The following is a 21507-nucleotide window of genomic DNA, read 5'->3' on the forward strand; positions in this document are numbered from 1 at the left end:
CTTATTCCCTTCTCCCTTAAAGGGCCGTTTCCACAATGGTGAAAGGAACGCACCAGTAAACCACAATAATCATAAAAGATGACTGTAATTAAGAATCTTTCTGAAACCAGAAACCGCGAGTTCATGCCCCCACCTCAAGAGCCCGTGTTTCCCCCTCTCTGAACCACCCCCACACCCGCTCCCGCGAGCTCCCGCTTACGCTTTCCGGGCGGCGCGCGACGCGCTCGCTCCGCCCCTCTGGCCCCGCCCCCGGCTCCCCTTCTTGGTCTCAGGAGAGCCAGCGCGCACAAGCAAGGGTGTGCGGCTCTGAGACGTGCGTTGCTGCTTGTGGGTGTGAGACATCCTAGCTCCTCTTCCCCTTCCGTGAGTCCCTCCTTTCCTCGCAGACCCCAGTTGTCGTGGCTGGCTGCCGCCGCAGCTCTTGTGCCAAGCCGGCAGTGCGCGTGCGCGCGGGCACGGGCGCGCGACCGTCGGGTCCCCGCGCTCCCTCCCCCTCCCGCTCCTCTATAACTTGGCTGGCGTGGAGGAGGCGCCGCCGGAGTCGGAGGGCGGGGAGCTAGGAGGAGGGAGCTCGAGAGTTGTGGAGACTAGTGACTGGGAGAAGTCGCAGCCCGCTCAGGCCCGCGCCTTCCCGCTCCCCGTCTTCCTCTCTCACACACCTACTCCGCCCTCCGCCCCAGCCCGTGCGCTAGCTCCTTCTCTCGCCCGGGGTTCCTGCCGGTAGCTCTCCGGGTCTTGGCGCGGCGGGGGCGCCCCGGGGGTGCCCTCGCCCTCCCGTTGCGGGCGGGCGGGCGGTATGTGGCGCCTGGTGCCCCCGAAGCTGGGCCGCCTGTCCCGCTCGCTGAAGCTGGCGGCGCTGGGCAGCCTGTTGGTGCTGATGGTGCTGCACTCGCCGTCGCTGCTCGCCTCTTGGCAGCGCAACGAGCTGGCCGACCGGCGCTTCCTGCAGCTCAATAAGTGCCCGGCGTGCTTCGGCACGAGCTGGTGCCGCCGCTTCCTCAACGGGCAGGTGGTATTCGAGGCGTGGGGCCGCTTGCGCCTGCTGGACTTCCTCAACGTGAAGAACGTGTACTTCGCGCAGTACGGCGAGCCCCGCGAGGGCGGCCGCCGCCGAGTGGTGCTCAAGCGCCTCGGCTCGCAGCGCGAGCTGGCGCAGCTCGACCAGAGCATCTGCAAGCGGGCCACCGGCCGGCCCCGCTGCGACCTGCTGCAGGCCATGCCCCGGACCGAGTTCGCGCGCCTCAACGGCGACGTGCGTCTGCTCACGCCCGAGGCGGTGGAGGGCTGGTCGGACCTGGTGCACTGCCCCTCGCAGCGCCTTCTCGACCGCCTGGTGCGCCGCTACGCGGAGACCAAGGACTCGGGCAGCTTCCTGCTCCGCAACCTCAAGGACTCGGAGCGCATGCAGCTGCTGCTGACCCTGGCCTTCAACCCCGAGCCGCTGGTGCTACAGGTAGGCGCGGAGCCAGGGCGGGGGGCGTCCTGGGAGGGGCCGCGCGTGGGAACCAGAGTCGGGAGAAGTGGCTCCGCCAGCGCCTGCCGCCAGTTCGGACTCGGCCGGGCTGGGCCAGGCTGCAGGCGTGGGAAGGGGCGTCTCCGGGGGAGCCCCGGGGCTGTGCAGGGAGGCTGAGGGCGACCCGGCTGATGGAGAGTCTGCTCTTGTCACCTAGATTCGGGCGCATTTCGGATTTGACTGTGGATCTTTGAACGCCAGAGGGAGTGCGTCTCTTAACACTCCCCAAAATGTCTCTACTGCGAGTTTCCTTCCGCTCTCTACCCTGCCTTTCTGCTTTTATCTGCCGGGGCTTGCAGGTCCGCGGCGCAGACTGTTCACGAGCCCTTGGACCTTTGCTAGTTCTTCTGAAGTGTTTTACACCGCGTTCGCTGTTCCTTTTCTGGCGCTGGTGGCTGGCCTAACTTCGGTCTCAGAGCCTTTGTTTTCGCTCATTTACCTGGCAGTCATTTGGACACCTAATTCGAGGACAAGTTGGGGAGGATGAAGTCGGAGAACGGGACAGTGGTCGGGATGGGTTTAATCTGTGAGCCGAGCTTTGGGTGGGATTAGAATCAGAAACAGGAAAAGTAAGGCAGCGTTGGACTTGGGGCTGGGAGGGCTTAAGGCCAGACAGACGTTTTCATCCTGATCCTGTGACCTGCCCTATTCATCTGGTAATCTAGTTGAAGGGAGATGAAATATTAGGCCAGGGCGAGTATCAGGGAAGGAGATTCTTGCCTTTCGCCAATTGCGTTGTTTGCTCTCGTCTGACTGTTTTGAAAAGTAATGTGCCTTTTAGGGGAATAGGATGGAATCTTTACTGGTGACATCAAAAAGAGAACAAAAAACAAAAACACTGTTTACTTTCGGAGTATTTGCTTGTTTCTGCACATTCCCACCCAGCTTCAGTGCGGTGTCCTTGAACAGTGATTACAACTGTGGCGTTGTGGTTTCTCCTTCTGTCTGCAGGAAAAGTTACCGTGCTTCTTTCCGTGACAAGAGAAAAAAATGACTTTAAAGTTCACAAGTAATTTTGGTATACTTCACATTCTTTCTGGGTTGCTGTCACTGAGGGCTGGAGGTACAGGGTTTGTTTTTTTTTTATTTTTCTAAAATGCATGAATAGGAAAGTGCAGATTTCTTTATGTTATTTTCTTTTCTCAAGCTCTACACTGCCCGTTTTAGCTAAAAGAAACCAGCTTCGTTTGATTAGTTCAGCCAAATAATGTAACACAAATCATTTTGCCTCAGATGAAACTTTAGTGTGGGTCTTAGTAAATTTTAGGACATCAGAGGCTATGTGTATTCGGTTAATTTTAAAGTCAGAGTGTGTTTTAAATACTGCTGTATCGCCTAACTGAATGGATGCATAAAACTGGTTAAACTTTCCTTGAAGAAATTTTCTTTATTCAGTAGTTCCCAAACTAGTCAGTCTCTAAAGGTTTAGCCTATATTTATGATGTACATACACTTGAACTGAAGTTTCTCATTAAGCTATCTTTAAAAGAGAACCTTGTTTGTATTCGCAAGGTTGGTTCTTGGAGATCGTGTTAGCAGTTTGCTGAAGTAGATACCCTGACAAATTCTCTGAGACCCAGAAATTTAGCAAGGAGCTGTCTTAGTAATATACATTTACTGTACTTAAAATGCTGGCGTCCCTACCGAAAGATTTTTTTTTTAGGTAATTTTGAATAGTGATGTATTAGTAACAACTAATAGTAGAATTGATATTTTAAGAACATTATGTGGCCAGTTCTTTTTAAGTGTAGTCATAGCATTGAATTTGAGAAACTTTGGCATCTGATTTACACTAAGATAAATTTGTGCTTTGTGCAGGAAGGTTTTATATTTTTTTAAGTTTGAACTTCTCATGGCATTCTCAGTTTACTTTGTAGTTGAGATAGTCAAGTGTGCGTGTATCTTGCTTTCTGTTTAACTTTTCCCTCAAACTTACTCTTTATCTGTTCTCATCTTTAGTGATGAAACAGCCTTTTTTGAAAAAGCATAATTATTTTCTTATATATGACACATAGTGATACAGCTGCTTTGAGTGGGTAAACACATGGGCCATAGGATAAGAATTTGTTTTTAGTATGTGATGAAACATGTCTCCACGTTTTAGAGTGAGATTTGTAAATTACATTTTTAATTTACACAACCCAGTTCCCAGGAATAGTATTAATACTAATATATGTATTATAATTATAGCTAAGTACGTACTGTGTAATATAATTTTGGGGTCTTTAGTACCAGCCAGTCATATAGGCATGTAATTTTTTTAAAACCTGACTAACAAGCAAGTAGAGGAAGAAGATATTTTTAAGTAAGAGTTTTCAGAGAGCCGCTGCTTTCTTCGTAGAATCACTTGATCTTTGGAAAAAGCTAGTGAATTTACAAGTCTGAACAATATACTTGAGGATTGATGATTGTATAAAACCACCAAAATGAAAGGTATCTCAACATTCTGTGATCAAGTACAAAAGTTGCTGTACAGTAAGTCAAACCATGATGTTCATTACCTTTGTTAGCTAGGAAACTACATTTTTAGTATTTATACAGGTTTTTATAAAACTGTTTATAGCTGTTTACAGTAATACTGGGATATTAATTGATACAGAAAAACTCAGATTTGGCTGTCTATTGCTTCATGTATTAAAAAATATATTTTTAAGAGTACAAGTGTTTTAACAGCTTGAGGAGGAACTCACTTTTTTCCTCCAGGAGAGGGAGCTACTTGTCGAATTTTTGGACAGCTGGTGACAAACTAGATTTTTCTTATATTGTCCAAAAATTAACAACTTTAGGAAAAAAAAGTCTTTGAACTGACTTCATCAAAGTATTCTTAACAAAACTTCCAGTATCGTAAGCATGCTTCAAAATAAGCATGTAAAAATTTCTTTTGATAAGGTGTTTAAGAACTGAAAAATACTTACGAATTTAATCCATTAAACTCACCTCTTCTGATTTGAAAAAACAGTAAAAAATTGAAGTTGCTATTATTCCTTGAAAGGAGAGGTGAAAGACATTAAGTGTCTGTAAGATGTTTACACACATACCTTATCTATGTAAGGCTTAAAAGATTTGTGATATAAATTTCCCCATATGAAATGGCATGAGAGTATGGCTTTCTTCCTATTGTTGGATAGTTTCACTAGTTTACAACAGTTTACCCATAGAATTATTATCTTCAAAAAAATGTTTATAAACATCAAGCAACAAGATAATGCTAGTAGTACCTTTATCTTCTACTCTGATACCCTTTCCTCGTCGTCACATTTTTACTTCACTAAGATGTGTGTATTTTAGTGCCAGGTATACTGTAATCCTATGGGGAAAAAAATGGAGGAGAGGAACTATGTTGACTTTTATATTGTGTAAATAGGAATCTTGAAGTATTCAAAAATTGAGTTGTTGAAGTAATTGGCAAGATCACAAGTTATTGTTGATAAATTTTCCATCGTATTTGTATTTAACCTATTGAATTTACAGAAAGGGAGTGAGAGAGAGAGAGAGAGAGAGAGAGAGAGAGAGAGAGAGAGAGAGAGAGAAATGCTGTCTGGATTTGTTGAAGTTCAGACAGAATCTCTGACTTTATAACCTGGAAGTAGTGAAGATGGTCTTGTTTGTAGGAAATGGAGAAAGCTCTTTGTTGTTTAGGGGGAGGAGCTGGGAATGTTACTATTTGTGGAACTTCATTTGCCTTAAATTTTCTGAATCATGGTTTTAATAGAATTTACTTTATTTTTATAGTATATGACTATCATTAAGCTATGGTTTTTAAGCTTACTTTTCTATTCTTGTAAATGATATAATACATGCAAAGCACTTCACGTAGTATCTGGTAAATTGTAAGCATTCAATAAATGTTAGATATTGAATAAAGCAAAGGTAACTTTAACTGCCTGGTGCATTTGATCAGCTGTTTTGAAGCTCATTTGGGGTATGGATCACCTTAAAAATAATGGTGATTTTGAATATCAACCATACTTTAGTTATACTGATTTTTTTCCATTATTACTTTGATATAATTTTTTGTAGAAAACTTTCAGTGAATGTTGTTTTTGCCTTTAAAAGTAATTTGTATAGGGAACAACATATTTTTTAAGTCCACTGGTGAAAATGTAGTTTTTGAAGTAAACAAATAAAAGATTATTTAGCTAACGGTACTTTAGAAAAGTTGATAGATTTTTACTATTGGACTCACTTCCTTCTTTATAAAATGAAGCTATTGGATTAGATCCTTTTCCGCTCCAACATTCTGGGGCTTTCAAACTCTTGAGAAATTTGGTTTTTATTGTTGTTGTTGTTTTCTTTTGAACTTTAACGAGTGGGTTTAATTAAGCTCTTCTGAAAGGGGATTGGGAGTGGGATGCTCTCTTTCAAGCCTTTCTTCCTACCCCCAAATTTTTACACACATGAAATCAAATTAAAACAAAACAAAAACCAAAGCCTTCCTTTAAGGGGAAATATGTGGAGTTAAGGGTAGCCAAGGATCTTGTGAGGCAATAGTGTGCAAAACGATGTTCCAGACTTTGTTTCAGGAGTTTCTTTTCAAACAACAGTTTAAGGAACCACCTACTTCTCCTTTACTGGCTGTTTCTTTAGTAACCGTCTTCCTAGATTTCGGCTTCAGAACACATTAGAGATGGTTCTTAGTAGAGCAGTTTTTAATCTAATAAATTTTGTAAGTTTTTGAACTTTTTGCGGCTTTTCATCTGAGAGTCCATTGACACTTTTGATTACTCTTCAAGATAATCAAACAAAAATAATAAAACAATTCTGGATACCTCAAGTCCAAAAAGGGGGTGGGGACTTTTATTTTAGAAAGACCCTAGAAACAGACAATCGCCCTTAAGAAAGCATCACTTCAGAATCAGTAGAGCCAGGTCATTTGACATCCTGGACTAGTTTCTGGACATATCCATATCTTTTGACCATTATGAATTTTGTCCTTTATATACTTTTGTCTAGTCTTTGAACTATTCTTTATATTTCCATTGCATAGGTTAGCACATATTCTCACACATGTTGGGAAATAGAAAGCTTGTTTTTATAGGTCTTCTGGACATGGGTGTCCAGCTTCTCAGGGGATTGTCAGACTGGTTTTTATTCTGTTTTTTTGGTTTGTGGTCTCTGGCTTACTTCCTATTTTTCTGTCATTGCTGCTGACTCTTCACAGAATGCTATTTTTTTCTTTCTTCAGCTTTCACTCATTACCCATATGTTAAATTATGGCCTTATAATTTAAATCCTGCATTTTTCTAATACATTTGATGAACTTTAGTAAATGGTTGTAACATGACTGAAAATTATTAGTGTAAGGTGAGGTTAGTGTAAGGTGATAGGAAGTTGTCTGTGAAATTCTTGAGAGCTCTTTGAATTTATAACCAAAAGAACTGAATTTGTCTGTTCATTTTACAATCTGTTACAAGGCATTTGGATTGAAAGGATGGAAAGATGGCTGTAGGAAACAAGTAGCTTACTATGTAGGAGGTAGGTACACAAATAACTAATTATTATACAATCCATGTAATAAGCCCTGTACGAAAGGTATCTATCTATCTATCTATATATATATACTGTCACATGACTCAGGGAGGGACATCTCATTGTATATTGATAGGAATGGTACCAGGGAAAGTTTCAGAGATTTTGCCAATAGATGGGGGTGGAGAGTGGGAGGAAGGGTGGAGGGGGCAGTATTGATAGAGCATCCATTTCACATTCTGTATTACCACAAAGTTGTTGGATGGTATTGAGCAAGTCACTTAATGTTTCCCATTCTAAGTTTTTTTAATCAGTAAAATGGGGTTGTTAATACTTACCTAACAGGATTGTTTTAAAGATTAAAGAAGAAAGGATTATTCAAGTAATATCTGTTAAATGTTTTCAGTTGTAAAGCTTTTTACAGTGTATTATTTCTTTGAAAATCAGCTTATTCCATTTTTAGACAGCTATAGTAGTTAAAAGTTCTTTAGTACATTATGCTGATGTCTGTCTTAGAAATGTAAAAATCCTACTTTTCTTATTGCAGACATTCAAATGTCACCGTCCTTACATATACGTAAATCATATATACCTATTCAGGCTATAGTTTTTTAAAAACAGTAGTTTAAAAGGGGATTAGGGATTTGTCTCATATGAAGTATAATGAATAGAATGAATATGGTAGGAAAGACGGTTTAGATAAGGATTAAGAAGTAAAAGGCAAATAGTTTCTTTTTTTCTCTGTAAATCATTATTATAGTTTAGTAATTCTATTTAGTACATTGGTAAATGGTAGTACAAAAAAACAGGTTAAGTCTAGACCTTAGACTCTGAGACAGAATCTTAAAAGATTTGTAATCTGAAGTAAGTATGATGCTTCAGTGTCTTCGTATTTTTTCTTTCTAATGCTTTTTTGGGGGTTAACTCTGAAATGAAAAGATCTGACAGTAATTATGTGGAATTGGTCAATAGTGCCAGGAACTGATCTGTATATACCCCTGGGACACAGTAAGGGTCAGTTGAGACTAGTAAACTTATGCATATTTAAAACTTGTGAACAAGTGAAGTGTTTTTTGTTTTGTTTTGTGTTTTTTTTTGGTGGGGGCAGCATTTCTTAAGCAATTTATTCTAAAAGATAATCTATTTCTATTAAATTTAGTTTTTTAAAATGTGTTTTGACATCAGTTTCCAATTTTAGATACAGCTGTTGGACATGATATTCAGTAAAATAACACAACCTTACTATTTTCAAGGCATTGCTTAATATTGTTGGAATTTGAGGTGGGTGGAAAATGGCATTCAGAAAATTATTTCATGAAATAAATGGGACATATGCTAGGACTTAAAAATCTTGAAGTTGTTAAGCTTCTACAGTATTTGCAATGGATTTTGGCTGCTATTTAGCAGTATAAATTAAGAAGCTAAGATCTTAGAGAAATTTTAGCAAAAATTCAGTAACCATTAAATCATCCCCGTAATTTTACTATATCTCCCCTCCAGACAGTTCACCAAACTGTGAACACATTAGTCTGTCACCAGTACAGTTGACTAATCTTTATGAACAGCTGTTATAACATGCGTTACTACAATGGGATTTCATTCAAATTTGGGCTTTAAAAAATAATTTTAAAATTTAAGGTAGCTCTTTCTTTCTTTCTTTTCTTTCTTATGTGTCTGTCTGTCTGTCTTTATTTTGACAGAGTCTCACTCTGTCACCCAGGCCGGAGTGCAGTGGCGTGATCTCAGTTCACTGTAACCTCCGCCTCCCGGGTTCAAGCAATTCTCCTGCCTCAGCCTCCCGAGTAGCTGGGATTACAGGTGCTCACCACCACGCCTGGCTAATTTTTGTATTTTTAGTAGAGACGAGTTTCACCATGTTGGCCAGGCTGGTCTCAAACTCCTGACCTTAGGTGATCTGCCCACTTCGGCCTCCCAAAGTGTTGGGATTATAGGCGTGAAGCCACCGCGCCTGGCCCCTTTAAGCATTTTCTATGCTTTTGATGACATATACTTTCTAAGAGTGTTTTCAAACTTAAACTTTTTTTTTTTGTAGAAATGCCAGTTATGTAGAAAATCGATATTCACATTTTAGATTGTATGTTTTATTAATAGTTTTTTTGAAGTTAGTTTGTTTATACTAAGAACTTTCAAGTTTAACAAAAATCAGTCTTGCATGGTAACACATCTCTTGGTCTGTACTTATTTTCTCTCTTAAGGCAAACTGCAAAGCTATGTTCCTTTTAATGGAATATTATGAGGTAATGAAGTATTATAAAATATTTTATATTGTATAAAAGGAATTTTGATCTTTTAAATTTAGTATACAATATTTTTGGTCATGTAGGAGAAAAAAGAATACAAGCACTTTTAAGTAGACTCTATTTTAATCTATTAGTCTTATGTCATTTATTTTTTGTAAGTGAATAAACAAAACCAAAATGTATTCTTTTATGTATCTTTACTCATATATTCCATGTCCACCCTTTTCATGACTGTGTTATGGCATGATAGAATGAAATGGCCTTATTAACCTGCCAGGATGGTGGATATTGATCAAAGGGTTATCGTGATATTTTAAAGGCTTGTTTTTTAGAATAAGGTAAATATACCATAGCATACTGTTTGATTTCGGTATGTAAGATAATCCTGAACATCAAGATTTTGACATGTATTTGTTTTTGCATGACATACGTATAGACCATGCTATAAAGACTGAGTTGAAGATTTCTGTTTGATTCTTTAAGTCCCAACATGATCTAGTCCTTGCTTCACTCTCCACATTCCGTTACCTCAAGTCATTTCCCCATTCATTTCACTGCAGCTGCTTTTGTCTTTTATTCATTTCTGAGAAGATACTTTCAGGCTTTTCATGTGCCTGAACTGCCCCATCTCCAGTCTGCTTAATATTAAACTCATCCTTTAGGTCTCAGCCTGGGTGGAGATCACTTAGGTTAAATAATCAATCTTAACATTATTTTTCCAGCATAATGTTGGCTTCTGGAATGCTCTTATGTAATATATAAACCGTTACCTTTATAAAATCTGAAAAATTCTTAAACAGATGATAAATAAGCAAAAACAAAAACAGAAGCAAAAACAAAACAAAAAATAAAACCCAAAAAAACCACCCCAAACTAATAAAGTTTAACTTCAACAAAAGGATATTGGCTTGAGGGAGGTTATGTTAATCTATCTTTTGAATTCATTTTGACTCTTGTAAAGATGATTATAGCTTGGCCTAAATTTGCTTCTTACTACCTGTGTGACTTTAGGTAAATCGTTTAACACTGTACTAATAAGATTGAACTGGATTTACAATTGAGGTACAGTTAAACTCTAAATTTCTTGGATTTTACATTTCCTTTATTGATCACATAAAATATTTGGTTTTGATCTAGGTAGATTATAGGTTATTTCAGCATTTGGAATTTGTTTTGTGCTTATCAGTAATAAAAAGCAAGTTAAAATACTGTGTTTTTGTGTGTACACGTTTCCAATTTTTAAGTTTCTTGCATTTTTAGTGCTTGTGGATGCTCTCTACGTTTCTTATAGCATCAGTGCTTTTAAGAGTTTAGTGACTAGTCTATATATTTCATTATGAATTAGAAATTACTAGAGGTCAGTACAGATCTTTCTCTAATTTAGTGGTTCTTCACTCTATTTGGAAGGGGGTTCATTATTTGTAGATGCCGTTTTAGTAGGTGTTTAGGAGGTGCATGAAGATAAGCATATCTTTTGATGAATGTCTGGAATTGTTACTTAAAAATTTTAAATAGAGAGAGCCCATCAGACTAACAGCAGATCTCTCTGCAGAAACCCTGTAAGCCGGAAGAGAGTGGGGACCAATATTCAACATTCTTAAAGGAAAGAATTTTCAACCTAGAATTTCATATCCAGCCAAATTAAGCTTCATAAGTGAAGGAGAAATAACATCCTTTCCAGACAAGCAAATGCTGAGAGATTTTGTCGCTACCAGGCCTGCCTTACAAGACCTCCTGAAGGAAGCACTGAATACGGAAAGGAAAAAACAGTACAAGCCATTGCAAAAACATACCAATTGTAAAGATGATTGACACTATGAAGAAACAGCATCAACTAATGAGCAAAATAACCAGCTAGCATCATAATGACAGGATCAAATTCACACATAACAATATTAACCTTAAATGTAAATTGGCTAAGTGTCCCAATTAAAAGACACAGACTGGCAAATTGGATAGTTAGAACCCACTAGTGTGCTGTATTCAGGAGACCCATCTCACGTGCAAAGACACACACGAAACATTTACCAAGCAAATGGAAAGAAAAAACAAACAAAAAACAACAACAAAAAAAACCCAGAAGGGGTTGCAATCCTAGTCTCTGATAAAACAGACTTTAAACCAACAAAGATCATAAAAGACAAGGGCATTACATAATGGTAAACGGATCAATGCAACAAGAAGAGCTAACAATATATACATGCTCCCAGGATCAGGAACACCCAGTTTCATAAAGTAAGTTCTTAGAGACCTACAAAGAGACTTAGACTCCCACACAATAATAGTGGGAGACTTTAACACCCCACTGTCAATATTAGACAAACGAGACAGAAAATTAGCAAAGATATTCAGGACTTGAACTCAGCTCTGGACCAAGTGGACCTAATAGACATCTACAGAACTCTCCACCCCAAATCACCAGAATACACATTCTTCTCAGCATCATATTGCACTTATTCTAAAATAGTAAAACACTCCTCAGCAAATGCAAAAGAAAATCATAACAGTCTCTCAGACCACAATTCTAATTGCAGTCAAATTAGAATTCAGAATTAAGAAACTCACTCAAAACTGCACAACTACATGGAAACTGAACAACCTGCTCCAGAATGACTACTGGGTAAATAATAAAATTAAGGCAGAAGTAAATAAGTTATTTGAAACCAATGAGAACAAAGACACAACATATCAGAATCTATGGGACACAGCTAAAGCAGTGTTTAGAGGGAAATCTATAGCATTAAATGCCCACAGGAGAAAACGAGAAAGGTGTAAAATCGACATCCTAACATCACAATTAAAAGAACTGGAGAAGCAACAACAAACAAATTCTAAAGCTAGCAGAAGACAAGAAATAACTAAAATCAGAGCAGAACTGAAGGAGATAGAGACACAAAAAACCCTTAAAAAAATCAATGAATCCAGGAGCTGGTTTTTTGAAAAGATTAGAAAAACCAGACCACTAGCAATACAAACTGTTTTGTATTGGGAAGGCTGTTTCATCTACATTTTGTATTGGGAAGGCTGTTTCATCTACATTTTGTATTGGGAAGGCTGTTTCATCTACATTGAAAATCTGTTGATTAGTCACTTTCATTAATTATCTTAGCTAGATCTTCTGGATAATTTGCTATGGTTTCTGTATCAGCACTTGCTGCTTCTCCTTGCACTTTTATATTACGGTGATGAATTCATTCCTTAAACTGCATTAACCAACCTCTGCTAGCTTCAAACTTTTCTTCTGAACTCTGAGCCTTCATAGAATTGAGGAGAGTTGGGTTCTTGTTCTGGATTAGGTATTGGCTTAAGGGAATGTTGTGACTGATTTGATCTTTTATCCAGATCACTAAAACATTCTCCCTATTAGCAATAAGGCTGTTTTGCTTTCTTAACATTTGTGTGTTCACTGGTGTAGCACTTCTGATTTCTTTTGATAATATTTCCCTTGCATTCACAGCTTGGCTGTTTGGGTTAAGAAGCCTAGCTTTCTGCCTATCTCAGTTTTAGATGTGCCTTCCTCACTATGCCTACCTATTGTTTCTAGCTTTTGATTTCAAATGAGATACCTGTAACTCTTTTCATTTGCACACTTAGAGGCCATAGTAGGATTAATAGGCTTAATTTCAGTATTGTGTCTCAGGGAACAGGGAGGCCTGAGGAGAGGCCTGAGGAGAGGCCTCCCTGTTCCCTGGGGATGGCTAGTTGGTGGAGCAGTCAGAACACACACATTTATTGATTCCTTTTTTTCTCTAATGTTCATTTTCTAGTTACATATTTTAGCAGTGGAAGGTATCTTAGATAAAGCCTGTTATTTTACTTAAGGTGAAAATGAGTGTTCATGGTCATGGAACACGTTTTTTTTGATTTAGGATGATAATCCTGCCAGTAGTTTTAAAATCCATTAGAAAACCTTGCTAAGATAAGAGTAATTTTGAGGCTAGGCGAAGGAGAACAGAAAATATGGCTGGGAAAGGGAAACAGGATGAACTTAGACCAGATGTGCTCAGAGTGGAGGTTGCATTAATAGGATATCAGTTTGTCCCTTCCCAACCTTTGGATGTAGGGTAAAAGACACCTCTCAAGAATCTTTCCCTGAATTCCACCCCATCTACTTCCTGACTAGGAAAGGCCCCTACTAAATGATCCCCTGGGACCTGCACCACTGCTTAGTAACTAACACTTTTCATATTCATAATTATTTGTTTGGTGTGTGCATGCTCTTCTAAAATAAAAGCCCATGGCTAAATGGAGACTGTTTGGTTCACCCTTAATTGCCACCGTAACACAGTGCCTGATGCCTGGTAAATAACTGCTGGTTAATAGGCTGCAGTGCTATCAGTTTAAATAAAAGGATTGGTTGATTACATTTACACAAGTGAAGAAGATAAGGGAAAGCATAAATACTTTTAGATTTGGTAATGAAGACAGTGTCTTCCCTCTTATTGATCAATTTGGTTCTTAGATTTTGATAAGCAAGACTTGTCATCCTATTTTAGCTTTATAATGTAAAGTTCTCTATTTAAATTTTTTTCAGGTCCATAGTACTGGTATGAGTTAGGAAAAAATGAAGTTAATCTGTAATAAACTGTTGAATGTAATAAGAAAATCCAAAGTAATTCCTAGTAGCAATCTCTGCTGAAAGGATCTGAGGATAGACCTAGGATATATTCATCAGAATCTCTTGTAATATTAAGATAATTCTTTTGTAGAGTTTTCCGTCTGATGAAGGTTGGCCATTTGCAAAGTATCTTGGAGCTTGTGGAAGAATGGTGGCTGTAAATTATGTTGGAGAAGAACTGTGGAGTTACTTTAATGCGCCATGGGAAAAACGAGTTGACCTCGCTTGGCAATTAATGGAAATAGCAGAACAGCTTACAAACAATGACTTTGAATTTGCACTCTACCTCCTGGACGTCAGCTTTGACAATTTTGCAGTTGGTCCTAGAGATGGGAAGGTAATCATTGTGGATGCTGAAAATGTTTTGGTTGCTGACAAAAGATTAATTAGACAAAGTAAGTATATAATTTTTAGATTTTTTTCTACTCATTTTTTCCTATGTCAAAATAATGTTTATACTTGTATGAAATGAGCCTTGAATTTCCTCCTTAGATGGCAACTTTAAGCGTCTTTCTTTGCTTTATATGACCGCTGTCAATAAACAAATACAGATACTCTTTGACTTACTGGGGGTTACATCTTGATAAACCCGGTGTCAGTTGAAAATATTGTTATTTGAAATATATCTAACCTACGGGACATCATAGCTTAGTCTTGCCTACCTTAGACATACTCAGAACACTTACATTAGTCTAAAGTTGGGGGAAATTGTGTAAAACAAAGCCTATTTATAATAAATTGTTGAATATAATTATATTCATGTAATATATTGAATTCTGTACTGAAAGTGAAAAACAGAATGGTTGTATGGGTTCTTGAAATATGGTTTGTACTTTATTTTTAACCATTTTGATGATTCCTGGCACTGCAGCTCTGAGTTTGGTTTGACATTCTGATTATTACATCTCACCCAAAACTTTGCTCTCCATTTACTTTTGAGTTCTTCACGGGATAGATGAGTAGTGTCTGAAGTGTTTTGAAAATTAAATGCCATAGAAGTTTTAAAGCATCAAGAACAAAGCCTGTAGGTCTAGAACCAATTCAGTTAGCAAAACCAAAGGGTTGTTGCTCCATGGTGAGGGTTTTATATTTTTTAATCCCCTCTTTCCCCCTGATAAAAGTAATATGAGTATCTTTTGACAAACAAAGGCTGAAAATTTACGGCACCTGGGGAAAAGTTTATGTGACAGCCATATATTAGGTTGACATTTACTTTTTGCATGATCTTGGCATGATCCTATTAAATACTTGATTTTTCCCACTCCCTTTTTCAGATTTTATACTTACCAGACCACTTTCTGATTATTTCTTGACTTGCCGTGTAGATCCTCCTACAGGAAGTGAACACCCTGCTGGAGTATTCTACTCTCTATTTACCTCTTCCTACATCTGTGAATATTGTAGCAGCGTATACTATGCTTTCTTTTTTAAAGTGTACACAAGCAGGTGGTTTTTAGTATATTCATAGAGTTGTGCAATTTTCCTAAGCTTAAAAAAATTATTTCAGTGTTTATAACAATAATTTTTTATAATTCATTTTATGCAGACATTCCTGGAATAATTATTACTAATTCCTGACCTTAGATGAATCCAACCATATAGCTTCTGTATTCTTGCATTTCATACAGTGAGCATTGCTCTAGTGCTGCTTTAACTGTGGTCATTTCTTTTCAAATGTCTCATGGGTCCTCTAAATAGTCACTTTGCAAAAGTCTCTGTCTGTTCTGTTACTCTCTTTTCTTTCCACTTTCTAGTAAATGACCTTTATTTTATTTCTTCACAGGGAAATTGAGATTTTGCTGTGGCAACTCCCCCAGTGTCCTTTATCGTCTAAACCTCATTAAAACAGCAACAGATAGATTCTTCTTTGAGAACATGTTACATCAGTTATCTTCTTCAGTGTCCCACCTCCTTCCTTTAATATCCAACTTCTCTTGCCTTCCTATAAAAAGTATATATAAGACTCTCTTCTGCTTCTCCTTGCTTGTCCACTGTTTTTAAAAGTGTATATTGCCTTTCTGCTTCCTTAGCCTCTATTCATTCTTTAGTCCATTAAAACCTGACGTAGACCTCTGCCTTGCCATTAGCAACCACCTAATTGGCAAATTTGTGAAGTGATTGTGACTAGTATCAACTTCTCGAAGTTGTTTCCTCCTTTGGAATAGTAACCTTCCTTCTTTTGGAATAGTAACCTTCAAAAAACATTAACTTACTACTCCTTTGCTTAAATGGTTTTAATGACTTCCCATTGTTCTGGAAGTAAAATCCAAACACCTTAAAGCCAGGGCATAATCTGTAATCTGTGTGACTTGGCCCTCTTCTGATTCTTTTTTTTTTTTTTCTTTTTTGAGACAGGGTCTCTGTCACCCAGGCTGGAGTGCAGTGGTGTGATCACGTCTCACTGCAGCCTTGACCTCCCTGGCTCAAGTGATCCTCCTGCCTCAGCATCCCAAGTAGCTGGGACTACAGGCACATACCACCATGCCGGGCTAATTTTTAAATTTTTTGTAGAGGTGGGATCTCGCTATGTTGCCTAGACTGGTCTCAAACTTGTGGGCTCAAGCAGTCCTCCCACCTTGGCCTCTCAAAGTGCTGGGATTACGGATGTGAGCCACCCTGCCCAGCCTGTGTATATAAGTATTTTTCGAGTGCTTCATTTTTAATACCCCTCCGTCTATTGCCCTTGGTGCTTCTGCTACAATGGCCTTTTGTTTTCCTGAATGAATCGGCCCACTTCTGGGCATTCCCGTATGCAGTTTCCTCTTCCAAAAATGTCTCTTCCTTCTTCCCTATACAGCTAGCTATTTGTTTTTCAAGCCTTGACTCCTTCAAGTACATGTGTGCTTATGTGTTCTCAATATGCCTATTATCCCTCTTACCTCAAAATCATAAGATTCAAGTCTAGTTCTAGTTGTACATATTGACATGCCCACCTAATACCTTATAGCTCCTTTATTTTGTTTATATATAAAATATTGACACTATTATGGCAATTGTACATACCTTGTCATCCAATTAGAACCTTAAACTTTACCCATATACTTAATTATTTTTGCCTGAAATGTTTCTCCAATCTAGCTTTTCATTCTGGGCCATCTATAGTGGCTCTCATGATCTTAATCCTTCCAATCTTCAGCCCAGAGTTATCTTTCTGTAAAATAAATTACAGTCATGATTACACAAGTTACGACCTATTTTTCTAGCGTCACCTGTATCTCCTTGCCAACTACGTTTCTCACAGTCTAGCCACAGTGAACTTACTGCTTCGTGAACCAAATGGACCAATCTCTTATGTCCATGTCTTTGCATATACTGTGTCCTGAACCTAGAATGCTATTTTTTCCTACTTTCTTTTCAGATTTGTTTTCTTTTAAGACCTAAATCAGATGTTCTCCTTTTTGCAGCCTTCTATAGCCCCAGGGACAAGTGCTAATTTAATTCCCCACTATTCCTGTAGCATTGTGTCATATTTCTTTATGGCACTTTCTGTGTATGATGGAAAGTCACTAGACTAAACCTGTAAGTGGTAGGGACCTTTCTGAATCTTTCTGCCTAGCGTTAGTGGTCTCCCAGTGAATGTTTGTATGAATTTATATATTTAAATGTTTATGGTTATAATATACTTTTACCTAAAAGTGTAGAACAAATACTATTAATTAGTGAAATATTCTATTTTTGGAAGCAATGAAAACTATTTAAAAAATTTTTTTCTACTTCTGCTTTTCCTCCTTTCACAGATAAACCTGAAAATTGGGATGTATGGTATGAAAGCAAGTTTGATGACTGTGATAAGGAGGCTTGCTTATCATTTTCAAAAGAAATTCTTTGTGCTCGTGCCACTGTGGACCACAATTACTATGCTGTTTGTCAGAACCTCTTATCCAGACATGCCACCTGGCGTGGCACTTCTGGAGGACTTCTTCATGATCCACCAAGTGAAATTGCCAAAGATGGCCGGCTCGAGGCCTTGCTGGATGAGTGTGCCAACCCAAAGAAGCGCTATGGCAGATTCCAGGCTGCAAAAGAACTGCGTGAATACCTAGCACAATTAAGTAACAACGTGAGGTAGTCTATGGTGAACTTTTCTTTTTTTCTCCATTTAAACAGCACTGGCTAAAACTAAACCACCAAAAAACGATCTGAAAAAATGAAATTTGGAAGTGTTACATTCAGAGGATGATAAACTTGCACTGATAGATCTTAATGTTAACATCCATCAAAATAAGACATTACTTCAAAAAATCACATGATGCTTCTGCAAATAAGTATGTTCTTATACTTTGGAGGCTTGAGCTGTCATCAGCTGCTCCCCACTACCCCGGAATGCTTGAGTGGATTAATGAATATTGTTAAGCTATTGGAAATGAGTCTGATAGTACATTGGCTTGTGTATCAAAGGGTACTTGGTACTTAATTTGCATTTACTATCATGATTTTGTGAATCTCTTGCATTTACTTTGAATGTCAAGTCAGATTGGTCTGTTTTATAGGCCGCTTTTTCCTTCTGATGTGTAGGGTTTTTTCCCATTTTTTTTTTTTTTAATTAAATTTTGAAAATTCAGGTTACTGTAGGTGTTCATTTAAATTTTTAATAGTTGTCATTCAGTGCTATTTGGTACATATTTACTGTTAGGGCAGGATTCCCAGGTTTACTGTGTTTTTTTTTTTTAAAGCTAAATATTACGTTATGTAAATACTTCTTTTCACCAACTTCTGTAGTTTCACCATTGCATGGTGTCATTTCAGGTTATTTAACAGTTATATCCCTCTATGCCAATAATTAGAAGTGTACACTAAACATGAAGTTTGGCATATGTTGCAAAATGTCATTTTATCTTTTCTAAAGGCGTTAGGAAGAATATACTAGAATCTATATATTGATGTTAATTTTGATTCAGAAAAAAATACAACCCAGTATCTAAAAAGTGTTAACTAGTCCAAGATAGTAATGCATATGCCAAAGAAATATTACACCTAATCTCATGTTTAGAATTTAAAGTAGAATTGGTCAGCTACTTATTCTTACCACCCTACTTCCAGTATTTTAGCTCTGTCATTATTAAATTCAGATCTTCCTGATTATTCTTTCTGTTGAAAGTTAAACTACTGCTTTCAAGTAATTTAAAGTTATCCTACCTTTTATTTATGGGTAGTTTTGCAAAATTAACATGGTAGCCATTGTTTGAATTTAATCGGGCATCATAACCTTTCATTTATTGAGGAGCTAATCATTATTACTATAAAGCATACAAGTTAGCCAGTCAGCACACTTTGGTCTTCTTTACCTAAGGGTTAAACATCAAAACATCAAATTTAATTATTTGCATAGAAATGTGTGGGCTCTTTAAAAAATGTTACAGTATATAAGTTGACTGTCACTAACAGGTAATATTTTTCTGTTTGAAGTTGTTACTTTTGTTTACAGCAAAGTTTGATGTAGTGTGCAGTAGTGAGCTCTAGACTGATCTTTTTCTAAATCAGAAAGTGATTAAAGTATGCACAACCAAAGGCAGGTTTTTCTTTTTCATTTATTCAGCAACTATTTATTAAGCATCAACTCTGTGCCAGGCACATTACTAGCTGCTACATACTGTCTGAACATGACATACGGTTAAGTAACTTTACAATTATTATCAAATACTTCAATGTAGATATTTCTTAAGTTGAAATAGCATTAACTAGGATAATGCTTTCATGTTATTTTATTGTCTTGTGATAGAAATTCAACTTGTACCATCTAAAACTAGGTTGCTATAAAAATAGGAGAATGAAGTCAATAAAGTTTATCCCAGTTTAAAAACTGGAAGGAAAAGGTAAGAGCTCTCCATTATAAAATAGTTGCATTCGGTTAATTTTTACACATTAGTGCATTGCGTATATCAACTGGCCCTCAATGAAGCATTTAAGTGCTTGAAATTTTACTAAACTGACTTTTTTGCAACTTTGGGAGATTTTTGAGGGGAGTATTTAAAATTGCCAAACACTCACCTCTTACTCAAAACTTCAAATAAAATACACATTTTCAAAAGGGAGCACCTTTTATATTTGATAAGTTTTCATTATAAACCTTACAATACCAGTCACAAAGAGGTTGTCTGTCTATGGTTTAGCAAACATTTGCTTTTCTTTTTGGAAGTGTGATTGCAATTGCAGAACAGAAAGTGAGAAAACACTGCCAGCAGTGATTGCTACTTGAGGTAGTTTTTTACAACTACCATTTCCCCTCCATGAAATTATGTGAAATTTATTTTATCTTTGGGAAAAGTTGAGAAGATAGTAAAAGAATTAGGAATTTAAAATTACAGGGAAAAATATGTAAGTGAAAAGCAATAAATATTTTGTTCACTTTGCTATCAAGATGTTCACTATCAGATATTTATTATATGGCAGCAATTTATATTTTTAATCATTGCCCATTAATAGACGCAGTAAAATATTTTTGAATCAGACATTTGGGGTTTGTATGTGCATTAAAATTGTCTTTTGTACTGTAAGTTACTGTTAATTTGAATATTTTATCGAACTGTCTCCCTGTGCCTTTATAATATAAAGTTGTTTCTACAACTTTTAATGATCTTAATAAAGAATACTTCAAGAATCACACTTTTCAGACTATTTCTTAACTTCAGATATCCACATTTTTCTTGAGTGGAAAGTGAGTCTGAGTAGATAAGTTACTAGTTTCCTCTTGCATGCACTTTAATTAGAATTTTGAGGGAACTATCTGATTGGGTGTGCACCAGGCTTTAAGGTTATGTGTGTTTTCTTTTTCTGTAGTAGTGAGTTTTTAAAAAACTTTTACCACTAAAATGGAATTAAAAAAAAAACTTCATTATGGAAATTTTCAAATGTATGCAAGAGAATAACAATGAACAGTAGTATAACTATCATTACACTAACTTCAAAAGTTAACAACATGTGGCGAAACTAGTTTCATCTCTAAACTACTTGCTTCCAGCTTATTTTGAAGCAAATCTGAGATGTATCATTACATCTCAGATTTATATTAGGCATTTTCTCCTAGTAAAACACAATACTTTTTTTTTTTTTTTTGAAACTGAGTCTCGCTCTGTCACCCAGGCAGGAGTACAGTGGCACGATCTTGGCTCAGTGCAACCTCTGCCTCCCGGGGTCAAGCAATTCTTGTGTCTCAACCTCCCGAGTAGCTGGGATTACAGGTGTGCCCACCACCACGCTCGGCTAATTTTTATATTTTTTGTAGACACAGGGTTTCTCCATGTTGGCCAGGCTGGTCTCAAACTCCGTACCTCAAGTGATCCGCCTGCCTAGGCCTCTCAAAGTGCTGGGGTTATAGGCATGAGCCACCGTGCCTAGCCTCACAATACTATTTTTACATCTAAAAAATTACAATAAAAACTCAGTATCACCAAAGCAGGAAAACTTAAACACCATCGTTTTTCTCAGAAACTCTGGATCCAACTGCAGGGATTCTGAAGCACTGGCTGTATAGATGGAGCAATTTCATGATCAGTAAGACTAATAACTGAAATTGATTCTAACATGTTGTTATAAATATGTAAACCTATGCATTCAAAATGCTACTAAAACCAGCAACCAAAAACAACAAACTACCTTGGTAACCTTCGAAAGGATATTGAAAAAATCATTCTGAAAACTGCTAAATT

General features: G+C 37.8%; 1 protein-coding gene across 2 annotated transcripts; it reads left to right on the top strand.

Moving 5' to 3' along the window:
- Positions 1–190: 190 nt before the first annotated feature.
- Positions 191–20464, top strand: DIPK2A (divergent protein kinase domain 2A). Of its 2 annotated transcripts, none has more exons than XM_004037798.5 (3): positions 191–1453; positions 13953–14256; positions 17599–20464. In XM_004037798.5, the coding sequence occupies exons 1-3, from the start codon at positions 797–799 to the stop codon at positions 17928–17930; spliced, it is 1293 nt and encodes a 430-aa protein (XP_004037846.1). In that variant the 5' UTR covers positions 191–796; the 3' UTR covers positions 17931–20464. The 2 variants fall into 2 exon arrangements, with proteins under 2 accessions (XP_004037846.1, XP_063560352.1); XM_063704282.1 differs by lacking the exon at positions 191–1453 and adding an exon at positions 1491–2531.
- The last annotated feature ends 1043 nt before the right edge of the window (positions 20465–21507 follow it).

This window comes from Gorilla gorilla, chromosome 2, assembly GCF_029281585.2.
Source record: "Gorilla gorilla gorilla isolate KB3781 chromosome 2, NHGRI_mGorGor1-v2.1_pri, whole genome shotgun sequence".
Taxonomy (NCBI): domain Eukaryota; kingdom Metazoa; phylum Chordata; class Mammalia; order Primates; family Hominidae; genus Gorilla; species Gorilla gorilla.